Source organism: Nasonia vitripennis, chromosome 4, assembly GCF_009193385.2.
Source record: "Nasonia vitripennis strain AsymCx chromosome 4, Nvit_psr_1.1, whole genome shotgun sequence".
In the NCBI taxonomy this organism is placed as follows: Eukaryota; Metazoa; Arthropoda; class Insecta; order Hymenoptera; family Pteromalidae; genus Nasonia; species Nasonia vitripennis.
The window spans coordinates 20,310,422-20,334,213 of NC_045760.1; the positions used below are offsets into that span (position 1 = coordinate 20,310,422).

The 23,792-nt window shown below is 40.6% G+C and overlaps 4 protein-coding genes across 11 annotated transcripts; 2 read left to right on the top strand and 2 right to left on the bottom strand.

Annotated features, from left to right (window-relative positions):
* The first annotated feature begins 250 nt into the window (after positions 1–250).
* Positions 251–2,558, top strand: LOC100120685 (RCC1-like G exchanging factor-like protein). Of its 3 annotated transcripts, none has more exons than XM_001604246.6 (8): positions 251–567; positions 715–978; positions 1,059–1,347; positions 1,422–1,594; positions 1,679–1,840; positions 1,918–2,045; positions 2,123–2,254; positions 2,328–2,558. In XM_001604246.6, exons 1-8 carry the CDS (start codon positions 444–446, stop codon positions 2,403–2,405), a joined length of 1,350 nt encoding a protein of 449 aa, XP_001604296.2. In that variant the 5' UTR covers positions 251–443; the 3' UTR covers positions 2,406–2,558. The 3 variants fall into 3 exon arrangements, 2 of the variants coding, with proteins under 2 accessions (XP_001604296.2, XP_031784519.1); XR_004344867.1 differs by having other exon boundaries at positions 257–567; positions 2,106–2,254; positions 2,328–2,438; XM_031928659.2 differs by having other exon boundaries at positions 259–532; positions 752–978.
* Positions 2,380–9,013, bottom strand: LOC100120708. Its single transcript, XM_031928654.2, has 15 exons — positions 8,151–9,013; positions 7,294–7,492; positions 7,052–7,217; positions 6,588–6,754; positions 6,319–6,459; positions 5,920–6,080; positions 5,087–5,430; positions 4,697–4,808; positions 4,482–4,614; positions 4,258–4,400; positions 3,960–4,163; positions 3,731–3,880; positions 3,493–3,659; positions 3,009–3,231; positions 2,380–2,898 (listed from the first exon to the last, which is right to left on the bottom strand). Exons 1-15 carry the CDS (start codon positions 8,224–8,226, stop codon positions 2,762–2,764), a joined length of 2,523 nt encoding a protein of 840 aa, XP_031784514.1. The 5' UTR covers positions 8,227–9,013; the 3' UTR covers positions 2,380–2,761.
* On the top strand, positions 5,318–17,716 carry LOC100680378. Of its 6 annotated transcripts, none has more exons than XM_031928655.1 (13): positions 5,318–5,452; positions 11,918–12,228; positions 12,781–12,967; positions 13,125–13,403; positions 13,692–14,020; positions 15,368–15,535; positions 15,612–15,790; positions 15,911–16,140; positions 16,224–16,366; positions 16,466–16,792; positions 16,870–17,015; positions 17,087–17,291; positions 17,366–17,716. In XM_031928655.1, the coding sequence occupies exons 2-13, from the start codon at positions 12,162–12,164 to the stop codon at positions 17,500–17,502; spliced, it is 2,397 nt and encodes a 798-aa protein (XP_031784515.1). In that variant the 5' UTR covers positions 5,318–5,452; positions 11,918–12,161; the 3' UTR covers positions 17,503–17,716. The 6 variants fall into 6 exon arrangements, with proteins under 6 accessions (XP_031784515.1, XP_031784517.1, XP_031784518.1 ...); XM_031928657.1 differs by having other exon boundaries at positions 13,125–13,387; positions 13,688–14,020; XM_031928658.1 differs by having other exon boundaries at positions 13,125–13,387; positions 13,706–14,020.
* On the bottom strand, positions 17,525–22,603 carry LOC100120745 (nuclear pore complex protein Nup133). The gene is made up of 16 exons (XM_001604300.6): positions 22,226–22,603; positions 21,780–22,119; positions 21,384–21,701; positions 21,141–21,311; positions 20,762–21,068; positions 20,531–20,690; positions 20,117–20,445; positions 19,918–20,030; positions 19,733–19,839; positions 19,440–19,656; positions 19,207–19,347; positions 18,938–19,139; positions 18,695–18,854; positions 18,245–18,635; positions 17,951–18,173; positions 17,525–17,763 (listed from the first exon to the last, which is right to left on the bottom strand). The coding sequence occupies exons 1-16, from the start codon at positions 22,318–22,320 to the stop codon at positions 17,630–17,632; spliced, it is 3,408 nt and encodes a 1,135-aa protein (XP_001604350.2). The 5' UTR covers positions 22,321–22,603; the 3' UTR covers positions 17,525–17,629.
* Positions 22,604–23,792: the final 1,189 nt, after the last annotated feature.

A 23,792-nucleotide genomic window follows, 5' to 3' on the forward strand; every position in this document is an offset into this window, starting at 1 on the left:
AATCATAAATTTTACTTTACGAATTAAAATTACGCATGTGTACATTTATTTAATCAAATCATCAATTAAATATTAATATATATTTAATATGCGAAAACGTATACCATCAAATATTCAGTTGAATGGGAAAATAAAATCTAAAACCGCGTGGTGTATTAGCATGTGTGTATATACCTTATACATATATATATATATATACACACTGCATGCGCATGCTTATACCCGCATATACCCGCATGTATAATACTTATATAGCGATCAGCTGATTGAAACACGTGCATGCGGTTATGTTCTGAAATGTTCGTGTTCTGAAATCAAAAAGCCGACAACAATACAAATTGAAAGTTGTCATGAAGTTACAAGAAACTTGTTTACATAGAAATTGAGTTAAGTTGTTTAAGTGATTTAATTTTATTTGAACAAATAAAGTTAATTTTACAGCCATGTTCAGTGCAATCAGAAATTTAGCAACGTTTGTCGGCAGACGGAGTGGGAAAGGCAACTCTAGGGCTCCGAGAAAACCAAAGCCTAAGTTTAGTAAAAAGAAAAAACTCAAAGCTATGCCAAGTAAATACTCTAATAGTTACCTAAGTTATTATTGTTTTTAAAGCTTGCATTAGTGAAAATAACCTCATTTTTAAAAAAATTCCACTCGCAAAATAATTATTTTAAGTTATAAAAATGAATTTTAAAGTTTATTTATTTTGTTTCTAGTATATGATTATAAAATAAGCAAACCATCTGATCACAGAGTTTACGTTTGGGGTTTGCAAGATCATGGAGCTCTAGGTACTGATAAAAAGCTTTCTCATCGCAAAGGAGGCGCTGCTTATTCCGGATATCCACATCGACTAAGTTTTGGAGAATACTATCATGTAACTGATGTTGCATGTGGTTATGGATTTACAGCTTTTGGCGTGAAAGCTAAAGATCATAGGATTTTATATGGAACTGGTATTAATTCAGATTCACAACTTGGTAAGAACATTTATATTTTAATGTGCAGCAATTTTTGTGTTATAATCTTACTTATTCTTGTGTTATACTATAAATTTTAGGATACCATCCAAAGGATGACAAGTTAAAGAGTCCTGTTGTTCGAGAACCAAGACCTATTTTTATTCCTTTGAAAGGAAAAACTGCAAATATTTTGGGATTATCAGCTGGTAGAGCACATTTACTTGTGTTAACAGATGAAGGTCTTTACACATTAGGGAACAATGGATATGGACAATGTGGCAGGCCAATTATAAACAATGAAGATTATTTGAAAAGTAAAGTTGTGAATTATATACCAGATATCAAAGGCACAAAAATTAAAAGTGTGACTGCTGGCCAAGATCACAGGTATACACATATTTTTTTCTCAAGTCATTCAAAGTATCTTGTAAACTGTCATCATCTTAATATACTAATTCTAGTATGCTTGTAACTGAAAATGGAGAGGTATATTCATTTGGTTGGGGAGCTGATGGCCAAACTGGTTTGGCCCATTATCATAACGAATATAGACCTTCATTAGTTAAAGGAGATCTATCTGGTGAAAATATCATTAAAGTAGCATGTACTGCTGATTGTGCTCTTGCACTTTCAGGTTTGATTAAATAATTGTTATTGACTATGTAATTAATCATTGTATACTACGTATATTTTACTTATAAAAATTAATTTTTTTCAGACAAAGGCAAAGTATTTGGATGGGGAAATGCAGAGTATTCACAGCTACCAGCTCAGAGTGATAGTCAACAAATTAACATTGCAACGCAATTGAAGAGCTGCAATGATTTAGGCAATATCATTGATATAGCTTCTGGTGGAAGCTTTTGTATGGTTTTGAATAGTAAGTAGTAATTGTTATGTTTATTTTATCAGTAATAAATAATCAATTCTGAATTTATTAATTTCTGATCTCTCTAGGCGAAGGAGAGGTTTATGTTTGGGGATTTGGAATACTTGGATTGGGCCCACAAGTCCAAAAAGTTCTGAAGCCAACGCTCGTTCCGAAAACTCTCTTTGGTATAAATCCATACGAACCTGACACAAAGGTACAATGAACTTGACTGCAATATTTTGTGTAGAATTTTGAATACTTTTGAATGATCTAGAATGAATGTTATTGCAGGTAGTCAAAATATTTTGTGGAATAAGTCAATTAGGAGCCATAACTAATGCGGGTCATCTTTACATGTGGGGCCGCAATCAATATGGCGGCTTAGGACTTGGAAATTACAAGGATCAATTCTTTCCATTAAGGGTAACATTTGAATTTTAAATTGACTATTAATGATTTCATATTCGTACATTACGATAGGAACGTACTTTCACAGGTTTCCATTGGAGGGATAGTCAAGAAAATATCCTGTGGAGTCGACCACACAGTATCAATTTGTAAACCTTTTATTTAAACAAATAAAAAATTACTTTTTAAATATTAAAAAGTCACGGTTATACATTTGTGAAAAAAAATTGTTTAAAAAAATCTAAAATTTGTACAGATACACATATATAGAGTTAAGATTAAGTGTCTTTCGTAATAAAAAATGATGTTTTAAAAAATACGCAATTCTCTCTCTCTCTCTCTCTCTCTCTCTCTCTCTCTCTCTCTCTCTCTCTCTCTCTCTCTCTATAACACGATGTAGAAAAAGCATTGATGGGATGAAGATAGTCGAAGGCGCTTTTATTATCCGTTCTGTTGTTTGTGGCAGTGCGACATCGAATGATTGCATATACCTTATACGTATAGTAATGGTTTGTCCATACTTTAGAGCATTAGCTGAGCGAGCAGTAACAGTAAAAGCAAAGGAACCGCGAATAACGTACTGGCACCGCTCTTACACACGAGGTTCTCAAAGGAGATCGTGTACTTGACGCTGTCTGGATACCGACACAATTTTGGATCTGAAAAAAAGTTGTTTTATGTTTATTTTAATTTGTAATCAACTCTTAAAGAGGATAAACTTAAAATGAAATGTTGATAAGAATGAAAAGAAAATCAGTGTGAAACTTACCGTTGCACGCGAAGGTACTGGGACCAGTGGAGTTCGAGCTAACAGACACATAGTACGGTTTGCACTGATGCAGGTAGCTTGCGTCCTCGCAGTTCATTGTGATTATGTGCGAATTGCTCGTGAGAGAGATACAGTTGGCGGATGTCGCAGCTTCGCTCGTGTTCACGTGCAGTAGTTCGCGCGACGAGCAGACGCGAAGCGAACCTATGCCTGAGGCTTGGATCTGAAAAATATGAGGAGTTAAAGCTTTGAAGTTGTCATGACGGGAGCAAAATTTTATAATAGCTTATTCAGGGAGGTTTCAGATTTTTTTCTTAACCTTTGAATCCTTTAACCGAACGATTTTTTAGAGTTAGAAAATCGATTATTGCAGTAACAAAGTAAGCCTTTTTTTCGTGTATCTTATCGTTTGCTGGTAACATTATAAGCCATTTGAAATACTATATATAATATTGCAACTGATGCAGTATCCGATTGTACTTACCCTTATTCTTGGCGGATTTTCTGTATCGTCACTGGAGAAGTAATTCGGATGAATTCTGTAAAAGTTTGATCCGCCAGGAACGACCGTTTCCATCAGAGCTTTAGACGATCGTGGATCAGTGGATTCGTAGTCGGCGCCGCATTGCGTGTTAAAGAGACGTCTTGGAACTGGAATTACAGCGGTGAATAATTTTATTTTTTGGACAAAAAGCATTGCATTCCTTGATATAAATACTCACTTTGCTTGATTCTCGTTTGCAAGGAATCGACTGCGGGATACGACTCGGTCGTTTCGCCGATGCTCACGGAGAACAGATCATCGTTGGACTCGCGCACGTACTCGCCCCATCGATCCTTCGATCCGTAGGTCAAGAATAGGATCACCGCATCTGCACATTGAAAAAAAAAAATAAATAAAACAGCTTGATATATAGCTAAATAAACACGACAATAATTATTATTTCTTACCAGGAACTTCCTCCTGCATAGTCTTGATGGTCGACAAGCAATATTCCTTGTCGCTCTGGGGTGCATTGGCCTGATACGGCACGAACAGGACGACGTCAGATTTGCCACCTGCTCTGCCCTGTCGCTTTTCGTCGTTCAGTTTGTTCGTCTGATAAGTGCGAAGTTTCTCCAATGATCTCGACAGCTCGAAGCCTTTCATGGGTACTGCAAATTTCAGTTGTTAATCCATTGTTGTGCGTCTAAAAGTGGCAGAGGGTATCTGTATGCATACTACAGGGGTGGCATAAAAGAAAATTACGTTTCTGGTAGTTGGTCAGATTGAACAAGTAGTGGAAGTCGTTGGGATCGTAGGTGGAGTTGATCATGATCGAGCCATCCTGTCCATTGATGATCGTGACGTTGCTGTTGAACTTGGAAATGCTGAGGCCGCTCAACAGCTGTCTAAAAGATTACAATGGGAGTATGATAAATTAGCATTTCTCGCGGGAACAGACTGAGATTGCAAAGAGAGGGAAAACCTACGAAATAATCGGTTTGATGTTCTCGAACGGCCAGCTCGTGTCAAGGATAATGGTCAGATCGACTGCGGGCTCGCTGACGTCAGCGAAGCTATTGGAGGATTTCCTGTTGTCGCATGTGTCGCTGTTCATCGTCGCTGAAACAATGCATCATTCTCGGTATATAGCTAGAAGCCTTGGCGGATATACAAGTGTATCGATTGTATTCGCTGCACTCACGCACGAGGGTTCCGAGTTCGTTTACCGCCTGGGTGGCGAATTTCTGGATGGCTTCCGACGAGAAGGTGGCCGTCGCTATCCCAGAGCTGAGGATTATCGCAGCGTTGTGCGTCTGGAAAATTAGCGGGAACAAATTTAAATTTGTCTTAAATTAGATAGCCCAGCAGCCCAGCGGCAATGATATTTATTTTCAACCTCTTGATCATTCCCACGGAAAAAAGGTCAGACGAAAGGAGCGTATTATACCAAAGCACAGAGCAGCTACATCACTCTCGATCACTATATCCCGATGGCCGCAAGCACGCGAATCAAGCCTTAATTTCCAGGCGCACTTTCCCTCTCGGTACGCAGTATTATAGCCTTCTCCCTCCGTCTCTCGCATCGACTCACCTGGTTAGTGAGTAGCGGAGTAGGGGCTACGTCGTAGAGCTGCGCGCGCCTGTTGCAGGCTCTGTTCTTCCGATCGAACAGACCCCGATTGCTGTAGTACATGTCCAGGACCTGCGACAGTCTGAGTCCGCCGATTTTGCTCGGGTAGTAGTTCGGCAGCTCGTTCGCCAGTATGAGGCCGTCCAGGTCGCCGCGCACCTCCGAGGCCGTCATCTCGAGGTTCTCGTTGCTGTTCAGGAAGTAGTACAGCGGCTGGGAACTCGAATTCCAGTTGCCGTCGACGCCGAGGATGTAGCGACCCGACAGCTGAGGCCCTTGCAGCAGCGCCACCTCCGCCAGGTCACCTATTTTTTTTCAACACACGAGGTGAGTTAGTTTTGACTTTTTGCGTTAGCGATCTGTCCACGGGGGTGGGAGAGGGCGACAGGATTTAGGGGGATGTCGCCGCGCTAAGTAACTCTCAAGGCCGTCCGCTGAGCTACAAATTCTGATCAGCATTTGCATACATGAATTCGCGGCAGGGCATAATATACACGCGTGCGGTAGGCCGGTTATTTTTGGAGGGCAATTTATTAAGACACAGTATTGAGTGCTATTTTCGAATCTCGCGGCGTCACATATAACAATACCGAGGATCAGTAAAAAAACGCGTGGAGCGATTTCAAATGGAGAAAAAGTGCGCAGAAAGAACTCATGTTTAAAACATCAGCCTGCAATGAAATGGCGAAACACGTGCTCGTTCCCGATGATTGCAGGTCTCTGCGGCCCAGAGTAGTTTTTCTTCTAAAAAAAATTTTAAAACTACCAACATATTAGGGGGAGTAAGCTCATACCAGCCAGAGTTCCGAGGAACTTGTTGACCACGCTGGCGTCGTTGGAGTAGCTGGTGACCCGCTGCTCGGTCTGCCTTATCAGATCGCCTATCCTTATCTGCTGCGGCGTCAGACCTGCCGCTATTCCCGCCAGCACTGAGCCGCCGGAAACGGTGCCCCACCTGTGTGTTTCGTTTTTACATTTAATTTTTTTTAAGCGTCGTATTCGTCATTGACTTACATTATTGCTTTTAGAAATTTTCGTACAGCGCTTCGAAAGGAGCCTCCACCATACTCATGCCAGCTCATACGTATTATTATTCTTATTGATTTTGAAAGGAAAAAAGCGCCAGAAATCGCACTTTTAGCCTACATTGAGAATTTTTCCTCGTAGCGTGAAACGAATAAACATAGGTTTACCGTGTTTTGACGACTCCGTTTTCCGTCGGGCACCTGCTGTGCGGCGGCAAGTCCGTGAGTCGTGCGCTGCTCGGATGATTCGGTGGCAGCGCTGGGTACAGGGAGTTCGGATCAACCATGTCGGCTTTGCTCATCATTTCCCTGATGAAAATAACATTGCAATATGGGCCATTATAATTATAATTCGTATAAACAATGCTTCATCTCACATTTAGTATGATTATCATCGTGTGATTTAAGAAAAAATAAGGAGTGACAAGGTGACTCACAGTTGTTCGGCTGTTAGAGTTTCGACCTCTTCCTTGACGTTCTTCTCCTGAAGGTCGGCACTTCGGCTATATCTTCTGTAAGCGTAGTTGGCAACTTTGCAGACCCGACTCTCGTCGCCGCGCTCGAAGATGTCGATACTGCTCGACAGCATCGAGTGCAGAGTGCACTGAAATTTCAATTTTGGTATAACAATCATATAATGAGAAAAAATGAAAAGCAGAGTCATCGCGATATCGTTAAATTGTAGGGTGGCTCACTGATTGACTTGACACTAGTGTATGTAGTACGATGCATCCAACACAAAGTAAGTTTATCAATCATATTCGGGACGATCAAGAAAAGCGAAATCGGATCGATAAAATAAGCGTAGTATACAAAATCTAATCTACATCGAAGGCAGAAATCGAATGGGTATAGTCAAAAAGTAAACAGCGGCGATCAGTGATTATAGAAGATTACTCACCCGTTCGAGCGCGGAAATACTGTTGTTGGGAAAGGTGACGGCGTTTCCGGGGATGACGCGCAGCGTCTGCGCGTGCCGGAAGAACTGCTTGCCCAGAGGCGCGTACGGCATGATACCAGCCTGGGGTTTGACTCGCGGGTTCCTCACGATGCCGTCCTGGCGGAAGCTGCAAGATGAATCGATTCGTCACCATTTGCGTCTCTATTTCTCTCCCTCTTTTCGCGGGATATTTTCGAGCTCACCGGTGCAAAATAGCCGTGGACAGCTGTCGTAAGTCCATGTTCAAGCCCGGCGAGTCCTCGATCTTGCGGATGATGGCGATGAGCGTTTCCATGCTGTGCGGCAGGAGGTTCCATTTCTCGTAGGTGTCGCCGTCGTAGCACTCGAGCAGCGACGGGGATATGTTCTTGATCGCGTTCTCCTGGCAGCTCACTCCCGCGACTGTGCAGTCAGCAAAGAGTCATTACGCGCGATCACCGCGTTAACGGGGAATCGAGGACAAAATTTGACTTTTGGTATACGCGATTCGTCAACGAATTCTCGCCAGCGTTGGCCACCAGAATTATTATTTTTAAGGCGAATCGCTCCGCAATCGTTCGTAATCGCCGCGCGCGTAATCTACTTTTCTCTCTCGGGACATGAAATGCACATGACACACTATGTACACTTTATAGAAGATTAAGCCTATCTAATTTTCCGCTTATCTACATGAGATTTCCCATATATTCGTATATATAACGGAGGATAAAAAATAATCTGACCGACTTGTACCCATTATTCCCATTTATCTATATACTATGTCGCGTGTGGCTGATCGTCGGGATTGGAGTTTGTGATTCTGTCCACAGCAGTTTTTAATGATATTTAGTCGATACGTTTATCGAATGCTCGAGGAGTTGTCACTTTTAAAACGAATAAAGTCGTATCAATACATCGACTACACAAGGTTCGATGACTCACGCGGCGAGATATCGAGTCGGCCACACTGTCCTGGATTCACGCAACTTTTTGACGGTAATACACGTAATGCGTTAACAGCGCGATTTATAGTTTTCTATTAATAAACGTTCTTAATCAGCCGTTCTCGGAATCAACTCACCGACGAAGCACAGCAACACCGCCAGCCACCTCGCCTGCAACTTCATCTCTGCTCCTTCTTCCTTCGAATGTCGCATATACGCACAAATCGTAGCCAACTCAAAACGAAGCAGTCAACTTTCAGACGAAGAAACAATCCGGTCGTCCGCCTACGCGCGCATGTCGCGTCCGCGCGATGCAGCGAAATTTTCGGAAAGCCGAATTCAAGTCCGTGTAGCCGAAAAAAAGTATCGGGTCTGGCGCGCGCCGCCGACGTAAGACTGAGCGCCCACACCTTTCGCGCCGTACAAAAGATAGGTAGGTATTCTCTCAGATAAGATACGGGGCCCTGCTTCGTTATCTCCGAGCCGAGAGCGGCGTTGTACAACCTGCTGTGTGCATAACTGTCTCTCTTTTTCTGTGTAGTCGCTTTTCGGTCGCTTTTTTTTCCTGCGCCTCGTTCGGCCGATGCGACGACGCGAGCAGCAGTTTTGGGCCTGCTGTACAGGCGGCGAAGGGCATTTGCGGCTGATTATAGTACAACGGCAAACGTCACTTACACGCATTCGACACGTTCCGATGTATGGAATTTCGTTTGCTCGTCTGTTTATCGGATGAGAGGAATTTCTCGTATATTGACGAAATAAGCGCCGCGCGCATTACCGTCAACAATCGATTTCCGGCAATGTGAGGGTATGAATCGGTAGAATGCAATCATATACTGCACTTTATAGATTTTTTACAGACGCGTCAAATGAAAACTTGACTCATGCGTATTCACCGGTTTAAGAATCGTAAAATAATTATGACTTTACGCTTACGTATAGCTTGATCGCTTTAATAGCGCAGTTATGCAAATTGCAAACACTTCGCAACGACTCATTCACGAATAATTCAGAATACCAGATTCCTTAAAATTTACACTTCTGCGACAGCGTATCCATCATATGAATAATCTTTCAAAGAGTCTTTTTAATAGTAAGTATATATGTACCTACACTTTATCAAATGTATAGAAAGATATTAATTTCTATCCACACGTCGGTTTTTAATCATATCACCCAATACATGAAGGCGCAGCCTGCTCATCGGAAAAGTCGCTTTGAGCAAGCGCGCGACGAGATTTCGTGGGTTATCGATAGAGGCTGAGCTATATGTATATATTTGATATTGATTTTATTACCCGCGTTAGATTCTCCGTTGGCCGCACACGCGTATAGGGATTTCGTCGATTCGCTGCACCTGCCTAACTCTTTATCTGATAAAGAACTATTTTGTTACAGGCCACATCCAGCGGGTGTCCTATAAATACAGGCTTATATTATATGTTTCCAAATTAAATTTTTAACTACTCACCCTCATATTATAACGTTGTAATTTTGCCTTTCTATAATATACATGAGGAATTCTATGGGAAATATACACTTTCTTGACTTCAAAAACGGCGACAAAAAATTGTTCGGGTCCTTCAAATTCATCGAAAACTAGCCATTGTTCAACGACATGTATATACTTCATCTCTGAAGATACAATCAGAAAATGTAAAATTTAAAAAAAAGCCTTAAAAAGGTTTGATTTGGTCAAAAAGTTACCTGCAATTGAAAATGCAGAAAAACCATGGAATAAGGTACGAATACATGCCGTTGAACAATGGCTATTTTACAACGAATTTGAGGGGCCGAGAAAACAGTGTCACAAGGCACTTTTCAGTGTTGAAACGTGGTTTTTGCATTGTTTTAAACATGTACAATTAGGAAATAAGTGATCCCAATGTGTGCGAAAAATGTTTTGCAACTATTCGCATTTATTTGAAATATTTTGCCAAATCGTGGTGAGCTATATAAGTTCTCATAATTCTATTAAATTTTAGGAAGATTCTAGTCCGAAAATGCTTGCTCATGGAAACGATGCGAATTTATTTGATCACTTATATGTGATGTTGGGGATCGGGGAAGCAGATCTTGCGAATAAAATAGAAGATTAACTTGAACTCTATATTATTTATTTACGTAGAGCGATTACTGCGGCGAGTATAAACTAGACTTGTTGACTGGTCGGTGGTCGGAACAAGAAGAAGGAATTATAAACGTTTCAGAGCTTATATACACAACTATAACCGTTAACGATCCGTTAGATATTACTCGCTTCAACTCTATAAACATATGAGTATCAAAGAGCGCGAAATATTCAAACATTTAATTGTATGAATTGACGAAAAATTATATCAATATGTATTAATGTAAAACTCTCAATATTTGTAAAATGAATTATGTTTCTTTTTTATTTTATAAGTAAAACTTGGATTGGTTTGCGTTAATGCAAGATAAAAATTATCGCGTTATAAGGTCTATTCGCTAATTATGTCATATATATATACATACATATATATATATATATACACACACACACACACACACACACACACACACACATTTATACATATTATTGCTTTGCTATAAGTTAATTAAAGTATAGCGCACGCGTTTACAATCCCTTACAGAAAATCCTGCAGGATTTCCTGTAGGATATCTTACATGATTTTCGCGATTTGTAAAGACTTTCCTATGAGAATTCTTACAGGAGGATTTTACATACAAAATTTTTACAGATTCCTTTCGCAGGATTTCCTAATATATCGCTGGAGGACGGGATATTTTCTCGTTAACCGCACTATAACGGCGGTATGCTTGGGGGCTCTTCGCGGAAGTCTTCTCCGTTCAGGTTCGCCCATTTTGCCGCTACTCTATAAAATCTGCCACATCGCGCACAGTGTCCGTCAAAAACTGAAGGGCTAACTTGGGGACGGTATCCGTCCGGACTTCCCCTGACTTTTACGCTTGCTCCGGATAATCCTCCACATACTTCACCCATCCACGGAGCGTCGTTACCTCATTCACTTCTCTCTTTTCCTCCCCTTTCCAACTAGTCCAGGACTATACTAATGCCACGGATAGGCGTGACGGCGGATTGATGCTAGTCAGCGCTATGAAATAATGTATACGATACACGTGTCATAAGTTGTTCTTCATGGCAATTCTTATACACGCCGCGTCGTAAAGTAAGACTTTAGACGTCGCAAAATAGCTTTGTAGATCTTTCCACGGTCTATGATTAGTCATTTTCAAAGAGGTAGCTCACGAGTGTCTCTCCAAGAGAGAGAGAGAGAGAGAGAGAGAGAGAGAGAGAGAGAGAGAGAGAGAGAGGGAGCGTGAATCATACCGGACTTCCGAAAGTGAATTTTTGTGGTTCATCAAAGACTTCTCGTCATTCCATACGAAATTCGCTATGACTCCAGTGATGGAGTATTACTAATCGCGTCAAAACTTGATCATTTTGCAGCTCTCATGAGGACTCATCACAGAACAAACAACTGCGATGCTATGAACGCATAATGTAACTACAACCTCAACGTTAACTGTACACAATTATATTCATTGCTCTCCTTTTATTGCACGTTTATGCACAACGGCATTATACTGTAGCGTAAATAAATAAAACATCCTCTCATAGCCATGCCCGGCAATAATCGCTAAATACAAAGCAAACTCGTTTATATCGCGCGGCACCTCCGATCAAATCGACTTTCATGCAATTATGCACCTGCATCAAACGACGTGCATTCGTACACGCGTTCATTCATCAATTTTTCCCAAACGTTTGCCCACCTCGTATACGCACGCCACTGCGTACGAAGCGGAAAAAAAAGAACGAAACACTCCTCGCCAATAATTGGGCCACGCGTTTGGCGCTTTCACAATATACGCCTTTACACACCTCTTATCTTATCAGATAGCGACGAGCGGAGAGAGAGAGAGAGAGAGAGAGAGAGAAAAGGTATAGCCTATCGGACGAGCCATCTCAGCAGCGGCCCTGAGTCACGCGTAAAGCAGGCGCCTGTACGGAGTAGCTGGTTCACGTATATCCTCTGTCTTTTTTACCCGATCGGCAGAGCGGCCAGTTTCTGCACGGACTGCTGGCCGAGCGGAGCAGTCGTGGTGAAATGACATGACGAGACCGCACGAGTGGCTGCATCATGAGGGAGTCGAGAGCTGTCCTCCTCGTCGCCGGAGTTGCCCTCGTGCTGCTGACGGCGATTTGCGGTGAGTTGACTTATCGAGATTTGCGATTTCATTTTTTTTTTAATTTATGGTTCAGTTTTTTGCTGGAGAACGGTATAGTTGTGCAGGCGATGTCGATTATAAGCTTTGCGAAAATGTGAGATTTTTGAGAAATTATACAGGTATCTTTTTGTTTCGTTGTTTTTTCGAAGGAAGCGATTTTTTTTAACTGTATGCAAGCCGCAAGTACGATCTTTTGCAATTTACAGAATATGTTTACAAGAAGAAGCTCGTTTTGAAACGGTTTAGCAACTTCTTACAAAAGCGTCGAGGAATGTGATATGGTTGCCGTATACATGATTGTTGAGCAAATGGCTTTTCTCTGATTGGCATCGAAACGCCGATATAGTTGGAGATGTGTGTTGAGAAAAATGATATCAGTATCTCGTATGTGTGTGCGCGTGTGTTTGAATCGAAGACTGATGAACTTTCGTTTGCACAGTACGAGTTGCGACAGGCGTGTTTACGTGCGCACGAAAAGCACGCAAACGATTTTGATTTTAATCATAGACACGGTGTTATACACTTTTGCAGAAAACTCCTTGGTAGAAGGATACAGAAGCCTTCCAGTAAATCTTCGAGAATGTTACACCAACAATGGCGTTTTCGTGCCGGATCTACCCCTGAATTTGCAGGTGGTTCTGGATATAATACGAAAAATCGAAAGGCGGACGTCTACGTCGATGTCCATGCGGACTTTATCTGCAGCTTTGATCAAAAGGTACAGGCCTGCTTAATATTATTATATTTGTCCCCATCGTTTATACTGAGCAATTTTTTAACGAGTATAATTTAAACAATTTTTGCGTTCATACGATCAGAACTTTTACGGACATGCTTGACCACTGCATTTGAAATAAAATTGAAATTTCCCGCAGGTTCAAGCTCGACGGCATAGTCTACTCGGACGACCTGCCGGTGAGCGAGGGCGTTTTGCGTTTCGCGGCTCGGGGTTCTCAACGCGCGCGAAACCGCATCGTCGATGAACTGGTCCCAGGCGACTCGAGCATTTTTCCCGACAAGCTGTTCACGAAGGACGAGCGATGCGTTCTCCACTTTGCTCTTTCCAACACCATTTGGGATCACTATGACCAGCTGGAGGAGCAGTTCTGCAAACCTGCCCCCACTGAGCGGTTCTCTGGTAATGTTCAATATAGGTAGAGGATTTTTTTATTCTATTACGCCGGATGTGTTGTTATTGACGTTTTAATCCTGTTTTATTTTTCACACCTCTGCATGTTACTTTTGTGTAACTGCTTGGCCATTATTCACGTATTTCACGCATTTCGTCTGCAACGTTTTGATTTTAATAAACTCTGACGTGCTTAAAATTTTTGTCTATCATCACAACGCACACTGCGCCCAGTAATTGTCGCATCACCTTGCCGGAAAATAATGACAACAAAATACCAGCACATCTTGCTAAGACCGAATTTCTTAGGTAGATCCATATCGACAGGCAGCGACAGATGCCCGAAGGAAGGCGGTGTTGTGCTGACGCCTTTTGGGACCGTCGCACTGGGCTCCGTCATCGCAGCGATCGCAGCCGCTCTGGAACCTCAGGTCGTCAAGACGAGGCTGCTTTTGAAGATGCCCGTCGAGGACGACTATGGCAGTTTGAGGCCCAGAGCCAGGGCCAGCACGCTGTACTCCAAAGGGGACGTAGATTTCGTCGCTACTTCCGGACAGATGAATGAAAACAGGTCCATGTGGTTGGAATCCGTCACGATTTCCGAAACGCAGATCGATAATGTGTGGGCCGCTACGGTTTCTGGTGAGCATTTTTAGACACGACCGCGATACGCAAGTGCCTTGTAGTTTTGTAAGCGAAAGATGTGTGAGATGCGATATACGAAATATCCCGATCCTTTATGTTCGTTTAAAATGCAGACACAAAATTTGTTCGATTTTGACGTGTATTTTTGAATGATTAGCTCTGAAGGACTTTAATCGATGGGGCTGAACATTTGTGTGCGAACTCCACCTATCACTAGAACCTTGTGGTTCTATTTTGAGCTTAATCACGCATGTGTACGCAGAATAAGGTTACCTCAAAAAATGGCTAAAAACGGTTTTTTGGCTCTAACGCGAAATCTAAGCATTCTCTCTTATATAGATATTTGAAAAGTACAACTTTTTCCTGTTGGTATCAAATCATCAAAATGCTTATAATTCGAGTTAACAGCTCAAAATCGTTTTTCTACAGCAGAAAAACCGCTGCCAATTCTTTGGCACGTAGCTTCCTTCCACATTATGTATTGCTTTAATATCAGAATCGTTTTTACTTCATATATAATTCTATAAAGATTTTGTATTTTTTGACATTCTTCTTTCTCTTGACAAGTTGTAGATATTTTCAAAATACAATTTAATTTTTATCGTGACAAATATTTTTTTGAAACGCTTTCTGCCACGGAGTATTTAGAAACTTTTAGAAAAACAAAAAGTCCGATCATAATTTTCTTTCGGTAGAACGATTCATTAAACTTAACACTACGACGCTACAGACACGGTTTTTTATTTGCAAGCTTTATTTAAAAAGTTTCATGTAAAATTAGATTTTGAGATTTGCGCTGTAATCGCACGAGTACGCGTAAACATCTGTTCGTATTTCCAAGATTTTAGAAAAACTAAACGTCAGGTCGAAATTTCCCTGGATAGAATGATTTATTAAACCTAACAGCAGAGCACTACAAGCTTGGTTTTTCATTACAAGCTTTATTTAAAAAGTTATACGTAATAGAAAAACCGTGTTTTTTGCGACAACATCCCCTTAACGAAGGACAAATCCTTAAAAAAGATTTTTTAAGTAGATAATCGCAATACAAACGTTAGATAGCGAGTGCGTTAAACGCAAAACGAATCGATATATGTTGGCTCTGTTTAATTAAATCAGTTGATATAACGATTCTGTAAATCGATCGATTCGCGAGAGATAAAGCAGATTAACATACGGGTCGATGATTTTGTGGAATGTTATTCTTTCGCTCGTATAAAATTCTCAAAATTTGATCGATATTTATTTGTTCGCGGGGTTTATAAAGCTTAGCATACGATTACAATTTCCAAAATAAAAATGCAGAAATTGCGCGAGAGAAGTGTGATTTTAAAATATTTCCAGGTGAATTGGCCGAGATGGTCATATACCAAGGTCCCATCTACGAAGAGCGAATGTACCTCGGAGCGACAGGCTTCTGGAACAACACGATGCGCCCGCAGGTTTTCTACGTCACTCACAGACACGACAGTTTCGACCTCACTCGAGCCGAGATAATCGGCGGAATCGACGGTGAATATAGATTCATTTTGAGAATTCTTCAAATTCAAAGTTTATGTCAAATGTATATTATGTGACGCTCTTACAGGTCTGATAATTGCCAAAAACTTGGACAAATGGATCAATAAATTCGAGAACCTCAAACTCAGTCAAGTGCTGGACATGTACTATTCGGAGAGAGGCGTGGTTTTCGACAAGTCAGTCAAAGCATGTCTGAGAGGTGATCAATTTCCGAGAATCGGACCTAAAAGTATTCTGGAGGAGCAGGTAAATAATTTCATGCATTAAACTATGTGACTTATAGGTGTAAGCAGATTGGTTCAGGGTTCGGCCAGACGCCGCGGACACTTTTACCTTTCGGAGTTTTATTTTTTTGTCCCTTTTCAGACATACGCAGTAGCTCAGGTGCTGGCCTACCTGAACAGCATAGCGGCGATGAGCGACGCGGCCTTGCAGCGACTGGTCGTACGCTCGGTCGAAAACTTTGCTCACTATACCGAAGACTACCTCTTTACCGCGGTTCAGTGCCGAAATCGACGAAGACGTCAGTCGCGCGTCGAAGTCATGGTTGCCTTCGACGGATCCTGGACCACGGAGTACACCAGAGATTTTTTGGCGTGAGTCGTCATTTTCGATTGAAAATAAACAAATATTTCGAAAAACTTTTGTGTCTAGATGTGTAATACGAATTTACTTGCAGGGCTCTCGTGGGCGACTTTGAGGTGTCGGTATACGGATCGAAAATGGGCATAGTTCACGGCGAAAGTGGCCAGTGGCTGCTCAATGTCACTGGCAGCCCATCCGAAGCTCACCGAGCTATCAAAAATTTGACCGATATTACGTGTATGTTTTTTTACCTTCTCATACAAAAAAAAAAAAAAAAAAAAACGATTACCTACAACTGATAATACGAGTATTGATCTGTTTTCCTCATCAACTCAGGGCCGAAAACGATGAAACTGCCCGCAGTATTCGGAAGCATACTTACGTACCTGGACAAAACTTGGGAGGATATACGCAACAACAATACCATAGGTAACGCCGGCCAAGCAGTCGTTATTTTAGCACCTACCTTGACGCTCACCGACGAAGAAACGAAGCAAGCGTTGGCGGTGCTAAATACTATCAAAGAAAAACACCCAGAGATAAACTTTCTGTACTACACGGTAGAATCGAAGGCTGATGTATTTAAACCTTTCATACTGTCCGACGAAGATCGAATAGTGCGATCGATGAACGTCGATGATATTTCTAGACTCCTCTCAACAGGTGCGCGCGTTTTTCTTTATCGTATTCTGTATCTTATCTATTCATGTTCGGCACTAATAGGAGATAATGGATTCTAGTGCCTATCACTCTGCGACCGACTGGATGCAATAAAAACATTCCTGGAACGAGGTTGCAACTTGAGGATTACATTAACCCTTCCGAATCCAACATATACAGGCTACATCCGCAGTGGCGAGTCAAGGCTAAAAGAATTACTTTGACGGTATAAAGGAATGGAAATTGTCAAAAATACACTCTGCAATTAGGGATGCTGAATATTCTTGTATTTTTTAGATACACGGCGTTGGTTATGGGACACTGAAAGTTTGTCATTGGAATCAATGGCAAACCAACGGTCAGCGCCTTGAAACTCAGTGCAAGGATCTGACTCAGTACGGTGATGTTTCTCTGGCAGACACTAATGTCTGCAATGAGAACAACCAGTGTCCGAATACGTACATCCAGATCCTCAATGTTACGACTACCACAAGATGTACAGGTAAAAAAAACGATTCCACAAAGTAATTTAAAAAAAAAATTGATTTTTTACTACATGCATGTTTCGTGTCTCAGAAATAGATTGCAGAACGCCAGACCAAGTACGATACATAATGCGCATGGAAAATATGCAGTGTGCATCTTCCGGAAAAGCCATCCTCGCAAACTTATTCTTAGTTACCACGCTCATTATTTTTGCTATCGTATCGTGACCCGAAAAACAGTACGAGAAACTTCGAAAAATGTATAATTTATTATTACTTAAAAGTACATATATATATAAAATTAAATTTGTATAACAAAATCACTCACATACTCGCCAGGTAACATTATTTCTTATTAGTAATTGTTAAACGCGTACTCGTACACCAACTTTAAAAGATACTGGAAATTGCTGGAGGCTGCCAAGTTGCCCAGTTCCTGCTCCGACAGAACCATATCTACAGGAGGTAGTACGTTTTCAATTTTGTTTCCTATAAATAATTCATGTTCATTTATAGTACTCTAATTAGATAAAATTGTCTAATTTCACGGGACTCGAATAGCATAGGAAAATAAAATGTACATAGGCAGAAGTTGTTATTATTTAGAATTTTTACGAAAGTTCAATAATAAAAACGATTAAAAAGAGCTGTAATGTAAGGAATTTTTTTAACCTACCCATTAAGTGAACGAGATCCATAAGTTTAAAGAAAGTCGTTTCTTGGATCTGTTGCTCTGGGTTTTTACTAACTGTGTCCCACTTGTCGCATCGTGCTGCTCGCGCCCATATCCTCAGTTTAAGAGAGGTTTTTTCGTCCTCCTCGGGAATGTACTCAAGCAAGTCAAGAGCCTTCTTGAAATCATACTCGTTGGATATTTGACTTTCAGCGCATGTGTACAACTATCGAGAAATGGTAGCCATTAGTCTTATACAGTCGCGCGTTTTTGAAGGTATCAAAAGTAAAAACTTACATTAATAAGTTCGGAAGGATTAAGAACTCGTAGTTTTTCGACGTCATAACCGTAAATTTCTAAAACATGGACGGGAACGTCCTCTTGATGTGCAATGAGGTTCAGTTCACTGTCGATTTTTCCAATGCCTTCCCTTAATTTCTCTGCAGGCTCGCCTGAAGCCAGATAAGCCAACTTCGCCAGCGAAAGCATCGACTTTTTACGGGTCACAAGTTCCTGTTCTTCCAAGGCCAGCGAGTAAAGCGTTTTGGCAGCGACTTCGTACCCGCCAGAAAGGGCGGCTTGTACCCACGATAAAATAGGATGCTGCAAAAGTTTTTGCGTCAGTTCGGCTGCTCCTCCACGACGACATCTTTCTACTAGTTGGCCTTGCCGACCATCTTTCACGTACCTGTAGATTTATAATTTTAATAGATTACCGAAATCGTTACAAAAAATGTCAGTGTTTACCATGAAAACAGGAATCCTGCAAAATCTTGGCTGGCGAATCTTTCCATGTAAAGATCTAGTCTGCTTTTGTTATTAGTTAATTCGCAAATTTGTATCAGCGAGACAAAATCACAGTACTTCTCAGCCAACATCGCCGCGTTCTCGTATTGCTGATCTTTGACTGTGAAATAAATAAAAGGTAATTAAAAACTTGAATTCATTATGGTAATTGAAAAGCCGAGAAGCTCTCGTTCATTTGCTTACTAAGGGGCTGGATTAAACTCGTTCGCTCCGTTTCGTATTGTTTAAGAAGTATTTCAAACTTCTCCGTGCCGCGAATACTCTCCAAATGACATTTTCTTCCATCCAGAATAAGATCGATTAACCCTACCAATTGCTCATATAATTCGTTTCGAACATTGGCGTCTGACGTATTATTTACACCGTGTTGCAATGTTAAACTTTGCTGTAAAAACAACGCTTTTTATTAAACGCCATCAAAGTTTAATAACGTAATAAGAGTAGGTGCAAACCATCGTATTGAGGCAAGTCCTTAGACCATGTTTTCCAGTGGCTGCTGTCCAAGGCAAATATTCCGCGACGCGAGAACATCTTGGAGGTACGTACTTTTCAGCATTGAATTGACGATATTTGACTACTTCGTGAAGAACGCCCTAAGAAATATTTTAAATATTCAGTTTCTGAAAGAGGCCAGGCCAGTAAAGTTTAATGAAAAAAACAACAAACAAAACTAATCTGAATTTACCAAAACAATAGAATTGACTTGCAAAATATATTGTGCTATTTGTTGAATTGGCCTCTCCGATTGCGACTGTTCAACTGCAATCTGTACTAGGTTTGGCAAGAATAGATGAACTTCGCTAACTTCTCTGTAGAAAATGTCGTTGGCAGTTAGATCCTCCGAGACATAAGCTTCGGGTTGCAAGGTTCTCTCAATCACAGAATCTATGATTTCTGTGAATCTGCAACGAGAATTGGAGCAACATAAAAATCAATTTATTAATTCTTTAATGATTTGGTTTTCAGTAAAGTAAGTACCGTTGCTGAAGATTATAAATGGTGAGCATTGCAACCACTTTTTCCGTGAATTCGCCGAGAACGTGAGATGTCGACATGATGACTCCTCGATACGTAACTGCACAGAACTGAATGCAAAAAAGAAGAGAATATTTTTAAAATATATATAAAAAACGATATTCCAAAAGTTACAATCACACTCTTACCCGGTTCCACAGATTGTGTTCTTTCAAAAATGTGACAAATAAATCCATGGATTTTTGTTTTCCTTCAAGCTGGTGTGGAATTTGCATAGCTAAGACAGCATTTAATGTAAAAGCTAGAAAGCAACAATATAAAATGTTATGAAATTCATTTTTGAAACAGCTAGTCTATTTACCATGTATAGCAAATTTATTTCATTACTCAAGTCTCTGTGATTTGCCCATCTGGGGTCGTTTGCGGGATAATCGTCTATTAAGTGCTTTGCCACCTGTAAAACTAAGGTATCAAGAGCAGCATCTATATCCATAACTGGCTCTTCTTGCAAGGGAAATAAATCGTTTAAAATTTCGTCGCACTTTTCCTTATTCTGACGAACGCTCAGAAGAAAAGCTGCTTGCAGCTGCTTAACACCGTCTGAACTATAAAACATTTCGTTGATCTCTTCATTGCTTATAAGAGTCACAAACTGTTCGGGCATCATACTGACGTTGCCTCCATAATCCATGCTCGCATTCACATCTGAATAGCTTCTGCAAATACGTATAACGACCGCGTTTATATAAATGCTAGCATAAGAGAATCAATTTTATTTTTTTTTTCAAACAATATACTTACTGATTAAAATCATGACTTGTAAAATCAGTTGAAGAAATGGTGATCAGTCCAAGATTTCTTGTAAAAAGAACTGGAGTACCAGAGCAGAGTGCACCACCAAGAATGCTGTCTTCTCCTCTCCTAGTCAAATCTATTAGGTCCTGCTCGTACTCTGACAAATCTGCAAAAAAATATACAATAATGAAAATCTAAGCATTGATTGCGTATTTTACTAACGTATAAATTGCTTACTGCTTACGACGATAACGTCGTGGTGATTATACACAATTATTTCCCAGCCCGACAAGATAAAACGGTAAGAGTGAATGGTAGACTCCATATCCTCATTGTGAAATATTGGTCCAACTTTAATTGGGATGAACCATTTAAAAGAATTGGTCAACGTTGTACCGGAAAGTGGAATTAAACCGACGGCAAAGTGAATTTGTGGCGAGACATCCACACAATGAGCTGCCATAAGTACAACAATGCCCTCATCTATTGGCTGCATGTCTATTAACCATGTAACCATATTTTGCGGATTACAAGCAATTGATTCCTGAGGAAAACGATTAGGAATAAATTTCTTTTAAAATTCTTAATAATGCACATTAACTATTTCTGAACGTACTAGCAATCTTCTTTGGAAAGACTGCGTAACAAGGTGACCTATGTCTTCATCAAATTCCATTTTTTCTTGTTCCCCTTGTGGAAAAGACCAATACTGTAAAGAATTTCCAGCTAAGATAAGTACTCTGGAGCCTCTCTCATTGACCCCAGTACACACGACTTTGATGAGTTTCTGAAAAATGTAGCATATTGATGCATTTATTCATAAAAAGTCTTATAAATTTCAAATAATTAAGATTCTCACAGTCTCTTGAACTGGTGACTGAGGTATAGCTCCAAATATCAAGGAAGACATTCTTCTACCGATACCACCAAGCCAACCCTGGCTTGTTCTCAGTACTCTGCAGTTAATGTTACCTCTGCCTCCTACACTCTGAGGTTGGAGCAATGCTACTGTACATGTCGTTGTTGCTAAAATGCAACCATGACCTGGAATATGAGTCAGACAGTCTACTTCTTGTCCTGCCAATTCTGCGCTGGTTTCCACTGACAGTTCTTCGTTGGCAATGTTGTTCCAGTAGCGAACTATACCTTCAGGTGATACTGCCATGCAACTTGGCACCTGGAGTTTGGTATAAAATTATGAAATTAGTCAATAATTCAACTGTGAATTTTAAAAATAATAAATAATGCTATGAACCTGTTGACCAGGAGGCAACCACACTGCGATGCATTCTGCTTTGTGAGCTAAATCACTCTGTGGAAGAAGCAGATCACGACACTGGGTTTTAAAAGTTCTGCGTTGTTTTGGATCGTGTATAGTAGTTTTGCACTGCCACACAAGTAATCTTCTGCCACAAACAAGCCATGCCCAACCATCCGAGGACACACTAACACTAACAGCAGTATTACGTTCTACAAAAGTTAATGCTTCTGTGACTAAAACTGGCAGTGTAGAGCCAAAATTTTCCACTATGTGATTTGCTGTTCTGCATATTACTTGTACTGATTGATTGGACCTTCCAGAAACGCTTACTCCACTGTCAATAGAATTGGTAAATGTAAGTTCAAAATACAGAAAAAGCAAAAAGAAAACATTGGTGGTTTTTATTTTTTTTTAATTTTATTGATTATACTTATACTTACGAGCTGCCTTTTTTTAAAGACTGTACCAATGACAATCGCCTTCTTGGAGAGTTAACGCTTTTTCCCAGGAAACTGCCAATACTCGTTCTGTCCATCTTTCTTTATTTTAAACTACTTAGAAAAATGTTTGTTGAAAAAATACCTATGTTGCATGTATAGTAAACACACAACAAGTGCGTGAAAATGTGAGGTTATGACAGGTTATGTGCGGGGAACCGGTGACTTTCAAAGCGACTAATGAGCTGTTGCGGCGCTACTGCGCATGCGTCGAATTGCTGAATACGAAAGACCGGGAGATTTTGAAAAACCTCTAGGTATTTTGTAAGGTCCCTCTCTAAGGAGGAAAAACTTCAATTCCTGTTACTCCAATAAATCTCTGCAATGAAATAATAGTTTGATCTTTGACTCAGAATGTGTATTCCTTGGCAATTTAACAGGAACAATTTTCAAAATATGTATTTTGATCGAGTAGTCATAATTTATCGCTGTCGTTGATACCAAAACCAATGAATAATGAGCAGTTTTTTAATAGTCAATCCGGCTAATCGATGAACATGCCCATTTCAGTGATTTGCTCAGTTTAATTGACGAAGAGCTACTCCGTGACCTGGAGTTTGCATCTGCCGAATTAGTGTATCGTCATCGATCACACCTATTTTTTTACTTCAGGCTGAAATATATTCTCGACGAGATTTAACGGAGCAACAGAGTCGTAGTTTTTTCCCATTTGCTTTCATTTCATGCTTCCCTATAGATTAGTGAACTTTATATAAAATTTGTTTTTACGAATCTATAAATCTGAATCGATGGAGCAACAAAATCTGTATAGCTTCAAAGCATTACTATACAATAAGGATGTGCGAGACGAGCTATAGAGATGAATCAAGATTCGATCATCTCGACGATTTTTGTCGAGACGAGGCGGGACGCCGTCTCGCTCGACGATCTCGAAAAATTTCGGGATGCTTGAAAATGTTCGATACTGCTAAGCAAAAATAGTACATTACGATACGTGCATGACCTAAGTGGCACTTTATTACACGTCGCGTAGTTAGCAGCGCTCGTGGATCATAATAGCCAATAGTACGGGGACCGGCTGGAAGAGATAGTACTTCTTTTACCAAGGTACGTGTGTACGTGTAGTTTTGTATCCATATATGATCGGATTCAGGTGAATGAATAAATGACAACACGTACTTAAGGGGACTAAAAGCCGTATTGACATTTTCTTTCGGTAGAATGATTCACTAAACTCAACACTATGCCGCTCTAGTCTTGGTTTTTCATCGCAAGCTTTATTCAATAAGTTATATGGAACAGAAAAACAGTGTTTTCAGCTCCCACATTAATCAAATTCTTTATTCGAAACGTTAACACGTCTAAGCTCATCGGCTGTCACGATCACGTCGTTGATCTCGTTACTACTTAGGGGTCGCTATGCGCGATTCTCTGCAGTGTTCGAATCGCTCAACGTTCAGGCTCGGTCACATCGATATAATCGATGCCTGGATATATTATGTGAAAGGAAATCAACCAACATATTGTATTGCTGATAATGCCTACGGAG